The sequence below is a fragment of the Monodelphis domestica genome, chromosome 4, assembly GCF_027887165.1.
Source record: "Monodelphis domestica isolate mMonDom1 chromosome 4, mMonDom1.pri, whole genome shotgun sequence".
NCBI lineage: Eukaryota > Metazoa > Chordata > Mammalia > Didelphimorphia > Didelphidae > Monodelphis > Monodelphis domestica.
The window spans coordinates 343,668,884-343,688,874 of record NC_077230.1 but is presented as its reverse complement, the minus strand read 5'-3'; the positions used below and the strand labels follow the sequence as shown (position 1 = coordinate 343,688,874).

At 40.5% G+C, this 19,991-nt stretch overlaps 1 protein-coding gene across 3 annotated transcripts in view; it reads right to left on the bottom strand.

Moving 5' to 3' along the window:
* Positions 1-19,514, bottom strand: part of MAP6 (microtubule associated protein 6) — an 87,886-nt gene extending 68,372 nt beyond the window's left edge. For all 3 annotated transcript variants that reach the window (XR_466297.3, XM_007490953.3, XM_007490954.3), the window contains exon 1: positions 18,528-19,514. Coding sequence is in view for 2 of the 3 variants with exons in the window: in XM_007490953.3 (XP_007491015.2) it covers positions 18,528-19,471 (944 nt within the window). In the remaining variant the exon portion in view is untranslated. The remainder of the gene's footprint in view (positions 1-18,527) is intronic.
* Between the last annotated feature and the right edge of the window lie 477 nt (positions 19,515-19,991).

Sequence of the window (19,991 nt, the reverse complement as noted above, 5' to 3'; positions counted from 1 at the left end):
GCTTACTTCCTGGGGTAACATCTATAAATCTCCCCCCCTATAATTCACCAAGTTTCCATCTCTAGTACAACTATAACAACAAGACCAAGGAACTTAGACATTTTTCAATCAGTAAACACTTAATCTCCTTGCCAAGTGAAGGGATGTGACAGCTAAGCTAAGGATTACACTCAGAGTATAAAATCAGCTGTAAAATCTTACTCAGGATAGCAATGAAAGATGATGAGCAATATATTCATAAAATAATGAGAATAAGTAGAAAGAAAAATAAACAAAGCTTGTCAAGAGATAACAGACTAGCAACATAAACAACTTAAAAATAAACCTTTGTAAGGAGACCAACTGAAAAATGGGGAAAAAATCTGTGAAAAAAAATCATACCAATGACAATATACCTAAAGATAATTGTGAATTACCAACATTGGTTTGACCAATGAAAAACTTTTTTTTAATTTATATTAAGGTGATGGATTTCACCTAAGTGACATTAACAAATCTGCTACTGAAAGATAGTGATAAACTCAATATTCTGAGAGCTTTTCAGTAGAATCACAGAATTTTAATGCTAGAAAATATCTTAAAGATGACCTAATCAAACCCTCTCATTTTATAGGAGAAGAAATTGAGGCCATAAAGAAGGGAAGTGCTTGTTCAAGGGCATAAAGCCAGGAATAGAACATTAAAACTGGGAGGGAGGAGCTTAGAAACTTTAGTTTAATATGATCATTTTAATATCTTGATCTCCCTTCATTTCACATATCTACTCATTGAAGAGTCTTGCCATTTTTTAACCTATATAACATCTTTTGCACTTATCCCTTTTCACCATTCACATCACCACCACCATAGTTCAGACCCTCGTTACTTCTCTATATTTCAATATTTTCCAATTTCTAACTGGAAAAAAAAAGACAAATTATCATCACATTTAAAACAACAGCAGCAGTAATTATCCTTTTTTCTCCTCTGGATTATTGCCATAGCCTGCTGGTGGATCTGCCTACATTGTTTCTTCCCTTCTTTAATCTATTCTCTATTCAGCCACTAAAGTGATTTCCCTAAAACAAAGGTCCAATCAAGTCACCTTCTGCTTTTTTTCCTTCTGAGTTCTTATAAAGCTTGGCTATTTTTAAAAATCTTAGTTATTGATATATAGTGAAATACAGTGTTTACATTTTTGTCCAGTTCTGCTCTCTTCACTTTGATTTACTTGAAATATCTATCATTTTGTCTTTTTTATGTTGTCCATTTTCCTGGAGCACAAATACAATATTTATAATTTTTAAATGTGTCTATAGCTTTGTTTCTCCATTGCCTTAATTTCCATACACACATAGGAATACACACACACATACGCATACTTAGGGGCAACTAGACAGTGCAGTGGACAGGACTCTGGAGCCTGAGTTAAAATCTGGCTTCAGATACTTACTAGCTGTGCAACCCTAGCCAAGTCACTTAACCCTCTTGGCCTCAGTTTCCTCATATGTAAAATGAGCAGGAGAAGAAAATGACAAACCATTCTAATATCTTTGTCAAGAAAAGCCCAAATGAAGTCACAGTCAGTCACAACCAAAAACAACAAATAACAACATGTATGTGTGCATGTCCCTTCTTCTCCCCACAGTTATCTGTTGTAACAAAGAACAAGAGGAAAAAAACAAAAATATTTCAGCAAAATTAATCAACATATCAACTGAGTATCAAATAATTAATAAAGATTCATCATGTACCTACTATGTGCTAGGCACTGTGCTAGTATACACAATGTTCCACAACCATAGTCCCTCAATCCTATGAGGAAGGGAGAGATATTTTCTCTTCTCATATTATTCTCAAATTTAGTCATCAAAGTCATATAGTATTTGGTTTGGTCAACCTTTTGTTTCTTTCCATTAATACTGCTATAATTAATGTGAATACTTTTTTTTCTATTTTTATCTCTTAGTTTCCTTCTTGACTTCTCTATATTGGGTTTGATACCTTCCATCATTCTCTTTTTCTTGGATACTCTCTCTCACATTCCCTGTCTCTGTCTCTCTCTGTCTTCCTCTCTCTGTCTCTCTCTCTCTCTCTCTCTTTCTCTGTCTCTCTCTCTTTCTCTGTTTCTCTCTCTCTTTCTCTCTCTCTCTCTCTCTCTCTCTCTCTCTCTCTCTCTCTCTCTCACACACACACACACATTCCCTATCTCTGTTTCTCTGTCTCCCTCTCTCTGTCTCTGTCTCTGTCTCTGTCTCTCACACACACACACACATTCCCTGTCTCTGTTTCTCTCTCTCCCTCTCTCTGTCTCCCTCTCTCTCTCTCTCTCTTCCCCTCTCTCTCTCTCTCTCTCTCTCTCTCTTTCTGTGTGTGTGTGTGTGTGACATTGCTCTCCTAGTTCTTCTGTTCCTTGTTTGACCCACTTCTCAGTCTCCTAATGCTAGAGGTCTCCAGGTCACACGCATCCCTCCCAATTGTTTGCATGTCATCTCCCTCATTAGAATGTCAGGTCCTTGAGAGGAGGGACCTGTTTTTGCCTTTTTTTGTATCACCAGGACTTACGTAAGTGCATACAGTTGGACCACATTTTATATGACCAATATGTTCCAAGACCCTTTGTATAAGTTGAAAATTGTGCATACTAGTGAATCTTGTTATTTAATAAGTATTTCTCATATGAACATATCTAGGCACTTCATGACTTTTCTTAGGCTTATCAGAGATACCAGCATCACTACTCTTGTGCTTTGTGGCCATTATTAATAACTAAAAGCATTAATTAAACAAAGAGAAGCTCTGTTCTGATGGGGACAAGACTACATGTTACAAGTGAGAACTCCAGATAAAGACTGATGGAGGAGCTAACATTTGGTGGAAAACAATATAATGACTTCCATTAATGCTTCTCAGAGCAGGAATGAACATGACTGTGCAAAGTGATGCAAGACTTTATTTACATCACTTGGGAAAATGGCATGGGGTTAGTATAGTACATAATTAAATTTTTTATTTTATGTATTTTTCTGCCTTTATTTTTTTTGTTTGCCAGTCACATATACCTAAATTCACCTGTGTTGAGTTCTTATAACATGAGGTCCTACTGCATGTCTTCCCATATTTTTCTGTATTCTTCATATTCATTATTACTTATATTTTTATTTGTATACTTGTTATGTGTTTTAGTAAGATTTTTCTGGTAATCAAAAGGCATCATAGAACCCTAAAATCTCAAAAGTTGGATGTGACCTCAGGAGTTATCTAATAAAACCTCCCAATCATAAAAAGATCACTGTTATAATATCCATAACAGGTGGTCATGGCACCTTCAGTCCTTCCTTTTACTGCTGCTAAACTCATCTCCTTTATGTATGGAGCTAGTTACGTCACTCATTGCCTGGTTCAAGAATATTCGGTGGTTCCCTACTGCAAAATGTTAGAACTCTAGGTGACCTTACATATTATTTAATAGACCCCATCATTATCTTCTACCCTTGTGGGAGATAGGAATTTTGTGAGAGGACAACAGTCATCTGAGGAATGGCTGAACAAATTAGGGTCATATTCATAAAATGGAGTATTACTATGCCCTAGGAAATGATGGAATGGACAGTCTTATAGTAAACTGGTTGTACTATAAAAACAAAAGGAAAAGGAAAAACAACTTTGGAGGAAAAAAAGTAGAACTCCATCATTTTATAGATGAGGTTTAGAAAGTTGAAGAGTTTTGTTCCAGGTTACATACTTATTAAGTATCAGAGCCAGGGCTCAAACTCTAGTCTTCTAAGTTCAAACTCAGTATTCCTTCCCTCACAACATAGTCCTTCCTTGCCACTATGCTGTTAAAACCCCCTTTGCTTGGCATTCAAAGACCTCTACCACCTGCTACCCCATTTTTCAGCTCATCTCATGTTACTCCATGCACTCTAACCAAATTGGACAATTCTCCATCCCCACTACATAACCTAGGTCCCTCTCCCTCTCTGGGGTCTGACCTAAAGTACCCAATCCCTCTCCTACTACTGTACTCCTACTCATTCTTGAAAATGCAACACAAATGCCTCCTTCCTTCATAAAACCTTCCCTGATCCCCTGGACAGTGGGGATCTTTTTCCTCTGGCCTCACAAAGTGATTTTTTTCAATTGATTTTATATACTTACTATGTAATATAGCATAGCTCAGTGATGGCGAGCCTATGATACAGGTGCCAAAGATGGCTCACAGAGAGCATTCTGTGGGTATATGGCTGCCACCCCCTTCCCCTGCCCTGAGTTCATCACTAGAAAGGTAGAGGGACCTGGTGGTGCTGCTCCCCTCCCCCTTTTCACCATTCCTGATGACATTTTTTCACATCCCTTTCCCTCAGCCCAGTAGCCCAATGGGAATGCACAGGGAGTCAGGTGGGGGACTCATAGACAGCAGAGCTGGAGGGAAGCAGAGCACTAGGGCCCTCTCCTCCCCCTCTCTATGCATGTTGAGGACATTCCTCACTTTACCCACCCCTCCACCTAGCAGCCCAATGGGAATTGTCCTTCTCCTGTGTGGGGTGAAGGATGGGGCAGAGTGCACCCAGCACTGGAGGGGAGGGGAAAAGCAGGGGATCTGGGGGGTGGGCACAGCACTTGGCCAGGGGATAGGGGATGGAGGCAGAGCCGGGCACTCCATCTCTAAAAGGTTCTTCACATTTGCTCCTATGAGCAGGTTAAATCAGGCTCTTTTCAAGGGTGTAGAAAGGGGTGGGTAGACTTAATGTTGATAAATACAGCCAGAATAAATGAATCAATCACTATAATATGGCCACAGACACTAAAGGAATTCAATCAAATCCTGTGTCTAACTTTAATTGGCATTATGTTAAGTACTGAAGATACAAAAAGAGGCAAAGGACAGTGTCTGCCCTTAAGGAGCTTATAATCTTATGGGTGAAACAAAAAGCAAGCAGCAAACAATCTATATTCAAGATAAATAGGAAATATTTAACAGAGGAAAGGCAATAGAATTAAGAGGGATTGGGAAAGGCTTTTGGTGGAAGTCAGAATTTTAGCTGGTCCTTAAAGAAAATCAGAGAAACTAGTAGTCAGAGATGAGGAGGGAGAACACTGAGGCATGGGAGGCAGCCAGAAAAATGGCCAAGATGCAGAGATGGAGTGCCCTCATGGAACAGTGAGAAAGCCATTTTCACAGGATCAGAGTATGTGATGGGGAATAAGGTATAAGAAGACTGGAAAGGTAGGAGGGGGCTGGGCTATGAAAGGTTTTGAATGTCAACAGAAGATGTGATCCTCGAGGTGATAGGGTTTCAGACTTTTCCTCAAACTCTTCATTTATTTCCTCTTTCTATCCAAGAAGTCTTTAATATATTCTTATGATAACATAAAATATATTTAAATCTGTTCCTAGTGCTCTTTACCTAAATATTGTCTCCACTCTGCGTCCCTCCTCCTATTCCTTGATCTTCTCACTAATCCCACTAAGTCTCTCTCTAACTTCTGGGACCACAAGATTAAGTCCCTGGACACAGAAGGTATATTAGAGGCCATTTAGTCCAAACCTTAAATGTTTATCATTTACTTCCCTTGGACTCATCCAAGAAAGAAAAATAATAGCATTGAAATCATCTGAGGATACAGGCAATGCAAAGACACCATGGAGACAGGAAATAGCCCTTAGAAGATGCTTATTAAACATTTATTGTCTGACTCCCACAAAATCTATATGGGAGGTAAGAGTGATGATCATTTTCTTCATTTTCTGGTTTCTTTCGAGTCTCAGCTGAAGTCCCAATTTCTACAAGAAGCCTTTCCTGATTCTCTTTACTTTTAGTGCCTTTTTTTTGAGATCACTCATTTTTTCCACATATATTATTTGTATGTAGTTGTTTGCTTGCTCTCTCTGTCCCCCTTCTGCCTGAATACCATTAGATTGTGACAAGGGATTGTTTTTTAGCTTTTCTTTGTTGTCATTATGCCATGTCACAGGTGAGAGAATAGGTTCCAAAAGGTGAAGTGATTCATATATGGTTACAAAGCTAATGGTCTTCTGTATAGTCAATCATGACATATTAGCACATGGACATGCCAGAGAATACACCTCTCATTCTATATTTCCAGTCCATCACTACTCTGTCCAAAATTCCTCAGCAATCTTTTGAAATCATGATTGCACTGGTTAGATTTTCTTCAAAGTTGTTTCCCTTCACATTTTAATTGTATTCATTAGGTAAATTATTTTCATTTTGTTCTGTGGCAGGTCATACAAGTCTTTCCATATTTCTGAGAAACTATTATATTCACTATTTCCTGCCATGACATTCAATTATATTCATATAATATAATGTATTCAGCCATTCCCCAGTTGATGGACACCCATTTTGTTTCAAAATTTTTTGCTAAAAAAAAAAAAAGTTCTGTTAATATATAGACATAGGGATGGTTTGATCTGCCCTTTGCTTCCTTGGGGCATATGTTTAATAGCAATATAACTGGATCAATGGGTAAATATACAGTTTAGGCAAATTTTGGGTTATAGCTCCAAATTGTTTTCCAGAAAGGTTGAATCATTCACAGTTCACCATCTAAATGATATCACGTTCATCTTCCCATAATACCTCAACTACGCCAAGCTGGTAGATGTGAGGGGATACTTTTAGTTTTCATTTGTCTTATTATTAGTAACCTGAAACATTTCACATGGCTTTTGATAGCTTACATTTCTTCATCTGAGACTTACCAATTCTTATTTAATTACTTATCTATTTACAAATGACTTTGTTCTTATATATTCGTATCATTTCTTTACATATAGCATATTTGATCTTTATCATAGAATTTGGCCATGAAGATTTTCCCCAATTAATTGTTTCCCTTCTAATTCTAATCATATTTATTTTGTTTGTGCAGAAGCTTTTCAATTTTATGTAACTGAAATAACCATTATATATTTTATGATCACCTCTATCCCTGATTTACAATAGAATTTACAAGGAGATTTACAATTCTCCTAATTATGGTTGGGAAAAGTCTCTATATTTAGAGATGTTAAGAAAGTTTTTAAATAATTTCCCCCTTTTTCTATAAAGGAAGAAAAAGAGCAATAAGATTTCTGAGTAAGAGTTGGTGACAGTTAGAAGGGTGTGGCTGAGAGTCAGTTACAGCTGGCAGTTGGAAAGGGGCTTTTATCTCTGGGTCCCCTGGGGAGAGGAGTGTGTGGCTCACTTTCTCTGGGACTGTGAGGAGTCAGAGAAACAGATTTAAGGCCTTAATAGTCTTATTGATTATTGATTATCTTGGGTAGGTAGATAGATAGATAGATAGTATATAAATTATTGGATAGCCAGAGTAGAAAAGTTAGGCCAGGGCCTGGCTCCAGCAGAAGGCACTGCCCTTGAAGGCAGATAGATTTAGAGTTTTCTAGAAAATTTTAGTTAGGATTGGGATCTTAGGTATAGTTATAAGCTCTTATAAGATTACTCTCACTTTTCTCCTTCCTGTTTCCTATCCATACTTTCCTAATAATAAACTATAAATAATAAACTTTGCGTTTTAAAAGCTGTTCTCCTGACTTTTGTTCAAACTCCTACCCCAAAATTTAACCCTTCACAGCCATAAATGTATAATGTATATAGAGAGATATACATGTTTAGATGTATACTAATATGAAGCTTATTGTAGTATATAGTGTAATATCTTACTTTAAGCCCATTTTCCACCACACTATTTTCTGCTTTTCACAATTTTTATCAGATTGAGAGTGCTATTGACAGTAGTAGGTATTTTAAATTTACTGAACATTGTAGTACTATGTTCAATTACTTCTGTGTATTGCCTAATTTAATTAACTTTTTAACCAGTACCAACTGCTTTTTATATAGTATCAAATGAACACTGCTTTGTTATATAGTTTGAAATTTGGTACTGCTAGGCCCCATTCATTCCCTTTTTTCCCCTCCAGTATTTCCCTTGAAATGTTTTAACTTTTATTTCTCCAAATGAATTCTATTTTGGGGGAATCTAGTTTTATAAAATATTATGATGACCACTGAAATGATATGGCACTAAATTTGTAAATAAATTTTGATAATGTTATCCATTTTTATTACATTGAAATAGTTTAACTATGAACAATTAATCTAATCATTTAAATATATCCTTATTTCTTTAATATAAGTTCTGTCTCATGAGGTGAATTACCAGATGATTTATTCATTCTGTAGTTAATTTGAATGGGCTTTTATTTTTCCATCTATTTGTGAAGGGCTTTGTTAGTAATATTTTTGTGCATTTATTTTATAACATGCTACTTTACTAAATCCTTCTGGTACAGGTCTTCATTTGTTCACCTTCCTAAATTTAGATGTGACCATGTTACTCCCCTTCTCAATAAACTCCAATGGCTCCCTATTATGTTACAAGATCATATATAAAATCCTCTGGTTTTTAAAGCCGGTTATAATCTGGCCCTTTCCTATCTATAATGGTCTTCTTGCCATTCTTCCTACACAATGCTCTATCACCTCTCTCTGTGTTTTGTCATTGGCTGTCTCCCAGGCCTGGAATCTCCATATCCTGGATTCCCTAAGTCTCAGCTAAAACCTTATTTTCTGTAAGAAGTCTTTCTTGGTCCTCCTTGATACTTATGACTTCCCTGAGATTACTTTCAATATATCCTTTATATTTCTTGCTTTGGTTTTGCATGCTGCTTTTTCCATTAGATTTTGAGCCCCTAGAAGGCAGAAGCTGCTTTTCTTTTTCTTTTTATCTTAGCAACAGTTCCTGGCACACAGCAAGGACTTAACAAATTAATTTTTAGTTAACTCAATAGGATTATTTTTTTAAACCCTTACCTTCTGTTCTAACTCTAAGACAAAAGGGTAAGGGCTGAGCAAATAGAGTTTAGTGATTTGCCCTGGATCACTTTGCTAGGAAGTATCTGATGCCACATTTGAACCCAGGTCCTCCTGAGTCCAGATCTGGCCCTCTATCCATTGTCTCACTTAGCTTCCTTTCTGAGGTTCTTAAAATATGCCACCATGTCATCTGCAAATTGCAATATTTTTTATTTCTTCTCTATTTCCTCAACTTTTTTTTTGTGAAACTAAATCTTCTCACCCAAGTCCAGTGATCATTTCACTATTCCATAATTTCACAACCTTCCCATCTTTCAAAAAAAAGTTCAAATGACACCTCCTCTGTGAAGACTTCCATGATCCTTGATCTTTCCCTCGATTGAACTCATTGCACTTTTACTTTTCTTGTGCCATTATTCTTTTCTAAATTTCATTGTACTTACTCATCTATGTATATTATCACCCTTTATCGAATTATAAGCTGATAGCAGGAGCTGTTTTTTTTTAAACTATTTTTAACTCCCTGAGCAGTAAGTACAGTTGTCTTATAACCAGACACTTAATACATATGTTAAATGCTTTTAAAAGTAAAAAAGTAAAATGTCTATAAAAATTGAATCTACTGTTTAACTGCTTTTTGTTTAAGATTAAAACTGTCAGGGGAAGCAGTAGGAGTGGAAGGAGAAAAGATCTGGTTTTATCATTGCTTCCCAACAACTCAGTGCAAAACCACAGAGCTAGCTCACCCTCCAGTGTGCTCCTTCCCAGCTAATCAATTAAAACTGCCTACTTGGAGAAGCAACAGTGCTGTTTCAGGACTGGAAACAAAAAAGGAGAGAAAGGCTAGACATGCTCTATTGGCAATGTGACAGATCAGAAGGATGACTAGATTTGGAATCAATTTCCTTGGGGTGGAATGCTGGATCCCCTACCTAAAGGACTGTAGCAAATCATTTAACCTCTCAAGGCTTCAGTTTTCTCATTTGTAAAAGGAAAGTCATCCCCATTGTCCTTCCAATAAATAAATTCAATGATTCTAGAATTAGATTTTTAGATTTTGAAAGAATGAATTTCAAAGAAAGCAGAGTTGCAGATCAAAGCATGCCAGCTTCCACTTTATTTCCTTCATGAGTTTTTTATTGTAAGTTTTGTGTTTTCTATTACAACATAAAGCAATATGGAAATATGCATTCCATGAAAGCACTGGTATAACCTCTATCAGACTATTTACCACCTGGGGAGGTCCAGGGAAAGGGAGGGAAGAAGAGAATCTGGATCCTAAAATGTCAGAAAATAATTGTCAAAAATTGTTTCTACACATAACGGGAAAAAAATTTAATTGAAAATTAAAACAAAAAATGAAATGGAACAGGCAGTTCTCAGCCAAAGAAATCAAAACGATTAATAAGCACATGAAAAAGTGTTCTACATCTCTTATAATCAGAGAGATGCAAATCAAAACAACCCTGAGGTATCACCTCACACCTAGCAGATTGGCTAACATAACAGCAAAGGAAAGTAATGAATGCTGGAGGGGATGTGGCAAAGTTGGGACACTAATTCATTGCTGGTGGAGTTGTGAATTGATGCAACCATTCTGGAGGGCAATTTGGAACTATGCCCAAAGGGCGCTAAAAGAATATCTACCCTTTGATCCAGCCATAGCACTGCTGGGCTTGTACCCCAAAGAGATAATAAGGAAAAAGACTTGTACAAGAATATTCATAGCTGCGCTCTTTCGATCTTTGTGGTGGCAAAAAATTGGAAAATGAGAGGATCCCCTTCAATTGGGGAATGGCTGAACAAATTGTGGCATATGTTGGTGATGGAATACTATTGTGCCAAAAGGAATAATAAAGTGGAGGAATTCCATGGAGACTGGAACAACCTCCAGGAAGTCTTGCAGAGCGAAAGGAGCAGAACCAGGAAAACATTGTACACAGAGACTGAAACACTGTGGTACAATAGAAAGTAATGGACTTCTCCATCAGTGTCAATGCAATGACCCTGAACAATCTGCAGGGATCTAAAAAAAACACTATCCACAAGCAGAGGATAAACTATGGGAGTAGAAACACCTATGAAAAGCAACTGCTTGACTACAGGGGGGAAGGGGATACGACTGAGGAGAGACTCTGATTGAGCACTCTAGTGCAAATACCAACAGTATGGAAATGGGTTTGAACCAAGAACACATGAGATACCCAGTGGAGTTGTGAGTGGGCTATGGGAGAGGGGGGGGGAGGGGAAGGAAAAGAGAATGATCTTTGTTTCCAATGATTAATGTTTGGAAATGACTAAATAAAATAACGTTTAAAGGGAAAAAAAATGAAATGGAGATCAGAGGAAGGACAGGTAGGAAACTGGCCACAACCGAAAATTCCACAAGGAAATTGGAAAAAGATGCAGGATGCTCTCAAGAAGGAAGTACCAATGATCCAAACACAAATGCTTCTGATGAAAAAGAAAAAGGGCAGTTGTCTAAGAAATATTCTAAATATGACAGCAGGGACACATTAACTGTAAATGATTTGAAAATGAGGTCCTAAAAGGATATTAAGAGTCTTAACACTCCCAAATAAGCTCCTTGCTAGTGATAAATGCTAAAGAAAATGAGATCCAAAACCTCGGTTCAAAGCAAAGAAAACAATGATGAGAGCAGGTGATCCCAAGGTGGATGGAGTACAGGGTCTGGAATAAGGAAGAGTCATCTTCCTGAGTTCAAATCTGGCCTCAGACAATTACTAGCTCTGTGTGTCCCTGGACAAGTCATTTAGCCTACATCTGCCTCAGTTTTGTTATCTGTGAAAAGTACTATAGAAGGAAATAGCAAATTATTCCAGTAGTTTTGCCAAGAAAATCTCAAATGGGGTCAGCAGGAGTCAGACACGACTGAAATGACTGAACAACAAGAGAAGGTAGAAGCATGTGCTTATCTTGCTTCCATTTTCTCTACCCAAAATCTTGAAACGTATAGAATTAAAAGGGAATTTGAAACCTAAAGTGGATGAAGATTTGGTAAGAATGTGACTAATCCCCCTTGAGTGACCAGGCCTAGACAAAGTGAAAGAATAAGTAGAAGGGGTTGCTGAATTATTGCTCTTGTGAAGATGGGACTAACTCTCCCCTGCCTATTTTTAGATTTAATCACCAGAAGTGTACACACCCCACTTTACACTTGAGTGGGTGAGGTCTATAACCCAAGTGTGCTAAAAGTTTGTGACAAATCAGAAATGACACCCCCTGGGCAGTCCTAAGAAAATTTATAGGCTATAATTAGTCTACATAAAATGGAGGAAGGCACAGGAAGTGACTCAAAGAAGCATCTTTAAAAGAAGTGGTAACTTCCTGTGAAGGGAGTTCTTCGTTCTTCAGAGTTCTGAGTTTAAGTGGGAGCTGGTAGAGAATCTGCTTCATGGACCCGAGAACCTGGACTTGGTGAGACTGTTCTTAAATTTCTCCCTTTGAACTCCATGTGGGGGGGGGAGGGGGGAGGGAGAGGGAAGGCAGCTGGGTAGCTCAGTGGATTGAGAGCCAGGCCTAGAGATGGGAGGTCCTAGGTTCAAATCTGGCCTCAGTCACTTCCCAGCTGTGTGACCCTGGGCAAGTCACTTAACCCCCATGGCCTAGCCCTTACACAGTATTGACTCCAAGATGGAAAGTAAGGGTTTATAAAAAAAAAATTAAATAAATTTTTTTTAATGAACTCCACATGGGTGAGTGAAAAGGCTGACTTCTTCCTGATTTTCTGGAGGGACTAGCCTCTGGAGAGCCACCCCACTCCCCTTGGGAGAGACTTCCGCAGGTAAACACTTGTTTAATTTACCTCTGAGCCCCCTTTGTTGAGGCCTCTGAAGCCCTGCCTGATTCAGAATGGGCTGGAATAACTATCTATTCTCTCTGATTTTCTTACTTTCACTCTTTCTCCTTTTGTAAATAAATTACTGTAATAATTCAATTGGAATTGAGTAATAATTCCTGGCAACCATTCTCTTATAAATTTAGTCCAACCCTTTTATTTTTACCCCCCGTATTCTGGTCCTTACACTCTTGATCTTTGAAAATTAATAGAGAATGGTAGAGATGTCAAAAGCTTAGAGATAGCAAATGAGTCCCTGGTTCTCAAAAAATAAGAAGGTAGTTTTGCAAGACCATGGATTGTGACTTCAGTTTTTGACAAAATTCTAAAATCATTAAAGAGATGATTTCTGAGCATTTGTTTGTAAGAGGATGCCACTGACATCTGGAATTTAGCCAGGTATTTTATAAAATATCTTCTGATATCTTTATGGGCCTAAATGAGAGTGATGAGCAAGTTCATGGTACAATGATATGAATCTAGAATTCTTTGAAGGACCAGAACCAAAGAACACTGATTAATCGATTGGTGAAAACCTAGAAGGAAGCACACTTATAAAAATAGTTCCTAATGAGGGACTCTAGGGATCTGTCTTTGTGCTGACTACAAACTCAATATGAGCCAGTGGTTTGACATGGCAGCAAAAAAAGCTAATGAGTTATTAGGTAGTATGAATAGAAGAATCATGTCCGGAACATAGGAGATGAAGGCTTTAATCTTGTCTGCCTTAGCCACACTATATCTGGAACATTGTCTTGAAAATTCTGGGATCACATTTTAAGATGAGCATTGGTAGCTGCTATATATGAGAAAAAAGAAGCAGAACTAGACAGTGAAGAGGATTTGAAATACCATTTAAGTATGTATCGATTATTTAGCCTAGAAAAAAAGAAGAGGGGCATATGATTCAGTTCAACCACTATTAAATACTGACCATGAACAATATTAACCATGCTAGACCCTAGCTGCTCCCCCCCCTCTCTCCCTCTCTCTCCCTCTCCCTCTCTTTCTCTCTCCCTCCCTCCCTCCTGACTCCCTCTCTCTCTCCCTCTCCCTCTCTTTCTTTCTCTCTCTCCCTCTCCCTCCCTCTCTCTCTCTCTTTCTCTCTCCCCCTCCCTCCCTCTCCCTCTCTCTTTCCCTCTCTTTCTCTCTCTCCCTCCCTCCCTCTCTCTCCCTCTCTCTCCCTTTCCCTCTCTTTCTCTCTCCCCCTCTCCCTCTCCCTCTCTCCCTCTCCCTCTCTTTCTCTCTCCCTTTCCCTCTCTCCCTCTCCCCTTCCCCCTCCCCTTCCCCCTCCCCTTCCCTCTCCCCCTCCCTCTTCCCCATCCCCCTCTCCCTCTCCCCTTCCCCCTCCCCTTCCCTCTCCCTCTCTCTCTGTTTCCCTCCCTCTCTCTCTCCCTCTCTCTCTCTCTCTCTCTCTCTCTCTCTCTCTCTCTCTCTCTCTCTCTCTCTATATATATATATATATATATATATATATATATATATATATATATATATATATATATATATATATATATATATATATATATATATATATATATATATCCCTCTGTCTCTTTCTCTCTTTTTCCCTCACTTCCCCCACCCCACCCCACCCCACCCTGCAATAACCAATTCTTACCCTCAAAGAGGCTTGGCTTCTACTAGCATTTCCCAACATTCAAAGGGCTATGGCCTATAATTGGTATTGGACTTGTTTTGTTTAATCTCACTGGCCTGAATTAGGAGGAATGAGAGGAAGTTTTGAAGGCAGATTTCAATTCAGTATAAGAAAAAAAATTCCTAATAAATCAAAGTGGAATGGGAGCCTCAGACTACAAATCTCTAAGTGGAATAGAGATGACAATTTCACAAGATGTTAGATTAGGAAGGCCCTTAGAGAACATTTAGTTGAATGCTTTTATTTTATAGATTAAGAAACTGAGACCCAAATAGAAAAAAAAATGGTGTAAGGTCAAAACTATATTATTTCTTTATTTAAACAAACAAACAAACCAGGGACAGCTGGGTAGCTCAGTGGATTGAGAACCAGGCCTAGAGATGGGAAGTCCTAGGTTAAAATCTGATCTTAGACACTTTCCTAGCTGTGTGACCCTGGGCAAATCACTAAACTCCCATTGCCTAGCTCTTACCACTCTTCTGCCTTGGAACCAATACACAGTATTGATTCCAAGACAGAAGGTAAAGGTTTAAAAAAAAAAAAAACACCTTACTTTCCGTGTTAAAAAAGAACACTGTATATTGGTTCCAAAGCAAAAAAAAAAAAAGTAAGGGCTAAGCAATGGGGGTTTAGGGATTTGTCCGGGGTCACATAGTCAGGAAGTATCTGCAGCCAGATTTGACTCCAGGACCCCATCTACAAATCTGGCTCTCTATCCACTGAGTTACCTAGCTGCCAACAACATTCTTTTAAAAATTTTTTTTATTTTTAATAACAAATTTCTATATAAGTTTTCCAAAGTTATATGATCCATATTATCTCCCTCCCTTTCTCCCTCCCCTATCCTGGAGCTGGCAAGCAATTCAAATCTAGGATATATATGTATTACCATACAAAACATAATTTCATATTATTCATTTTTATGTGAATGGTCTTATAAAACAAAAACTCTAAACATATTCCCAAATAAACAAGTGATGTCATTGTTTTCATCTACATTCCTATTCCAACAGCTCTTTCTCTGGGGCTGGATAGCATTCTTTTTCATAAGTCCCTCAGAATTGTCATGGAACATAATATTGCTGTTGGTGGCAAAGTCTATCACATATGATCATTCCACAATATTGCAGTTACTATGTATAATGTTCTCTTGGTTCTGCTTATTTCACTCTGCATCAGTTCGCGTACATCTTTCTGAAATCATCCGGTTCATTATTCCTTATAGCACAATAGTATTCCATCACCATCATATACCACAATTTGTTCAACCATTCCCCAATTGGGAGACATCCCTTTAGTTTCCAATTCTTTGCCACCACAAAGAGAGCAACTATAAATATTTTTGTACAAACAGGTCCTTTTCGTTTTTTTTTAAATCTCTCTAGGATATAGACCTAAATAGTGGTATTATTGGATCAAAAGGTATGCATTCTTTTAGAGTCCTTTCCAACCACCAATATTCTTTCCACCTGCACCAGTATTATTTCCCTGCTGTTCAGATATGGGTTGAACTAGATTTGTTTCAATTCAACAAGAATTCTCTGATTCTATGAAAGGAAATGAGGAGGAGAATTATTTTCTTTCCCATTGTCCCCATAAAATATGGCTTTCACTTGGCATTAAAGATAGGGTTTTCTTGCTTTCTCCAGCCTTCCTGGCACAGCTTTAGAGTATTAAATCCAAGGCTCCCTTCTTTCTGATGTCCATGTCACTTTTCCTTCTTCCAGAAATTTTCTCTCCTTGGTTGATAGATTCTATCTCCCAGAGCATCAGCTGCCTTCTGCCATGAAAGGTCTCTCCCATTAGCATTCCTATGGGGAGCACCTGCTACCCTCATCCATCCCTATTAACTCACTGCAAGGGCAGAGAGGTTGATTAGAAGGGTAATTTTACCTCTCCCTCCACTACCTCCCCCCAAAGAGCATTGTTCCTTCACCCTATGACAAATAGATCTTCTAGACAAGCGTCTGCTGAATTTGTTACTAAAGTCCACCCAGTGAAATGCACTTTTAAGATTATATAAACAGTGACAGACTCGACAGTGTCACGGTTCATTGCGTTAACTCAACCATGTGTGTCAATAACTCAAAATCACACTTCAAATAGCACTTGATGGCAAAATCCCATGATGATATAACCAGACGAAGAAGTAGAAAGTCTGCTAAATAGGAGCCTTTCAAAATCTTCATGTTATTAACAATGTATTTCTCTTTCTGGAGCAACTACATTTCTCCAATAAAGACACCTTATCATCACTTATGGTTTTATCTGGATGTCAAATTGCAGATGTATTAAAATGCTAAATTATGTGAGCTTTTCATATGTGAGTGAACTATTAACATAAATATCATGCAGCAGATGCCATCTTTAAAGCCCATGAGATTAACTAATTAGTCATTGTGCCCTGAACACACTGTGATTTACTATGGAAGGGATGAGGAATAATAAATCAAATTGTCACTGGAGTGGGGCCAATATGGTCTTAGCTACCTCAAATCCATTTGAAACAGATGAGGAATGTATTTGAATCAGAGAAATGCCTAGAAACACAAGAGGGCAAAGACAGGATGAGGGTATACTAGATAGACCATTTCCAGATTTTCCCCCTTTTTAATTTATCCAATTTATTCACAACTGCCTTCCTCCAAATTACATAGCTCTATTGTCAGTCAGTCTTCCCTATGAATCAAAAGAATGTTAAGTTTCACATCAACTGTTATATACTTTAATTGCCCATTAAAAAATGGTTATACTGTCTAAGACCATACTTGGATTGTCAAGGCCATTAAAAACTTCCTATTTAAAAAGTCAATTCCTTGACTTGTCTGGAAACCAATAATCTGTGTAATAATAATAATAAATAAAATAAAATAATAAAAATAATGAAAGCAATATTTTTAAAAATTAATGAATAATATGGATTTTGGTAGCTCTAAAAATCACTTCCCATCAGCCTTCTTTGCTATATAAAAGATATTTGTAAAATATTTCCCCATGTATATAAAAGTAAGTTAACAAGATAAGGCAATAAATATTATTATATGAAGTTAAATTTTGAAATGATTGTAGTCTCTTGGCAACACATAACAAACCTGTAGTCTTCCTCATTGAACTTCTGTGAGAACGAAGCAGGTGGCTGTGGCCCTCACGTAGAGCCCTGCGGGCCACACAATGGGCATCTCTTGTCTCATTATTCATTGTACACATCTGGATTCTCCAGAGACCTCAAGCTCAGTGTTTCGCCTGCAGTCTCTCCAGAATAACCTACAGCAATCTGTTTACTCATTAGTTTGGAATGAAAGCTCAAATAGGGAGTGAAAAAAGGCATGTGCTAATGGGGGCAAATGGCCATAAGGGAGGTGGGAGCATGGAATAAATAGGCAGAGAAAGGTGCCATGACAAATGTGGAGAGCAGAGCATTTACTTGAGAATTGTAGCACTGATGAGAGGGTTGTTCCAACGTGTTCGGAATGGCGATAAGTGACTGGAAAGCACTTAAATGTTTGCTCTGTGCCAAACCCTGTGCTAAGAGCAGAAGATGCAAATACAGAATTAAGATTGGTCCTGCAGCGTGCGTTCTCGTAGGACCGTGATAGCCAAGGGAGTCTAGGTCTTGGGAAGCCTAAGGAAACCCTGAGACGGCAGAAAGGATGGAGGGGAAATGATGTGAGGTCCCTGGGATAGGAAGCACGAAGCCTGATGGGAAATAAGAGGAGAGCAGGATTTGGAGATCTGTAAAGCTTGAAGGGAAGAAGGATATTATGGCTATGGGGTGGGGTGGCGTGGCGGAGCAGAAGACTGGGTGGGGCCATGGGCAGCAAAGAGTCAGCCAAGCAGCGTTTATGAAGCTCCTACTAAGTTTCAGACACTGCGCTAAGCGCTGGGGAAAGAGAACCGGGATAAAACCGGTCCCTGCAAATAGCCTCCTAAGATGGGTGGAGTCATGGCCACAGGGCGGGGCCTAGCTCCAAATCTAGAGCTGGAAAAAGGGTTGTTGGAGGTTATATAGTCCCACCCTTAATTTTACAGCAGGGGAAACTAAGGCCCTGGAAGTTAGAGTAACTGGGCCAAGGTCATACAAAGAATAAGAGGCAGAGACGAAATCAGATGAGGGATGCTGTACATGGGCGGCGCCCCTTTCTCTCTCCTCCCCCTCCCTACTCTTCCCTGGGCTCTGCCTCACCTGTATGAGCTGCTCACGGCAGTCGCCACTTCCTCGCGAATCTGCCGATTAAGGGCGTCGGCCGCCGCCCGCCCCTTGCCTACTCCGGACTCAGGGGGCTGCTGCTGCTGCTGCTGCTGCTGCTGCTGTGGCTGTGGCTGAGACTCGGACCCCTGCAGCCCCTGGCCCTCTGCCCGCCGCAGCATCCACGCGGGCCCCGCCTTCTTGCGCGTGTCCCGCCAGTCTGCTCCGGACGCCTTCCCGGCCGCAGGGCCTCCCCCTCCGCCGCTGCCCCCCTCCTCATCTCCAGGAGCCTGAGCCTGGCCCGGGGCCTCGGCGGACCTCCGCTCCTGGCTCTGCTGCCGCCGCCGCCGCCGTTCCTCAGCCGTGGGGGGGCCTGGGGAGGCCGAGGCTGGGGCGGGCAGCGACTGCGGCGGGGGTGGTGGGGTCGCCTTGGGGATCCAGGGGTGGTCGCCCCGTCGGGGCAGCGGCCACGCCCGGAAATCCTTCTGATACTGGGTCTCCTTCTCGAAGGGCGTGTCTGAAGGCTGGTACTCACTCCGCGGCTTGCAGCTCGGCTCCGGGCGCTGTACCTTCCAGGCCCGGTAGTCCTGCCGCATCACGGAGTCCGCCGAGCCCAGGCCAAGGCTCGAACCTGGGCCAGCGGTCGCCTTGGCCTGGGCACTGGGAGGCCCAGGCTCCCGCTCCCCGCTGGGCCCCGTTGCCCGGGCAACAGCATCCAGGTCGCCGGGGGCCGGCTGCGTCTCTATGGCAACGGAGCGCGCCGAAGGGGGAGCATGCTGCGGCTGCGCCGCTGGGGGCTGCTGCGGTTGCGGCGGGGCACCGGGGTGGTCGGTGGCCTCCGAGTACTTGGTGAAGACCAGGGGCACCGCGATGTCCGCCTTGTCCAGCTGATTCCAGAAGCGGGCGATGCAGCAGGCACGGGTGATGCACGGCCAAGCCATGGTGCTTGTGTCCAAAGACCCTATCTTTCACCTTCCTTCTGCCTACTTTTTCTCTTCCCACCTTGACAGGCTTGGCTACACCGATCTTGCTCTGCTGCAGGATCTAGCCTCCTGCTCCCGCCTGTACCCTCCTTGTTCACCCACTACCACTAAGTTTTTATTTTATTGAAAAGCACACACCCACCCTACTACCAGTCCCAAGGTTGGGAGTCAGTGCTGTTCTCTGGATGAAAAAGTCTGCAAGCATGCAACCTGCCTTGCACAGGCTGCAAATGCTGCTTTTGCAAAAGATTGCAATTGCAGATGTATAAATGTTCAAGATCTTCTCTCGGGCTCGCCTCGCCCGTCAGCCCTATGTGGAACCCATGGAGGCTGCTGCAGGCTTAAGCCATGCTGCAGAGACGGGCGGAGCTGTCTGTCAGCCTGCAGGGTCCGGGGAGGGGTGGCTGACTCTGGGCTCCTCGGTTTTCCCGCCCAATGCGGAGTCGATCTCCCGATTCTACTCCCCACTCTCAGCTCC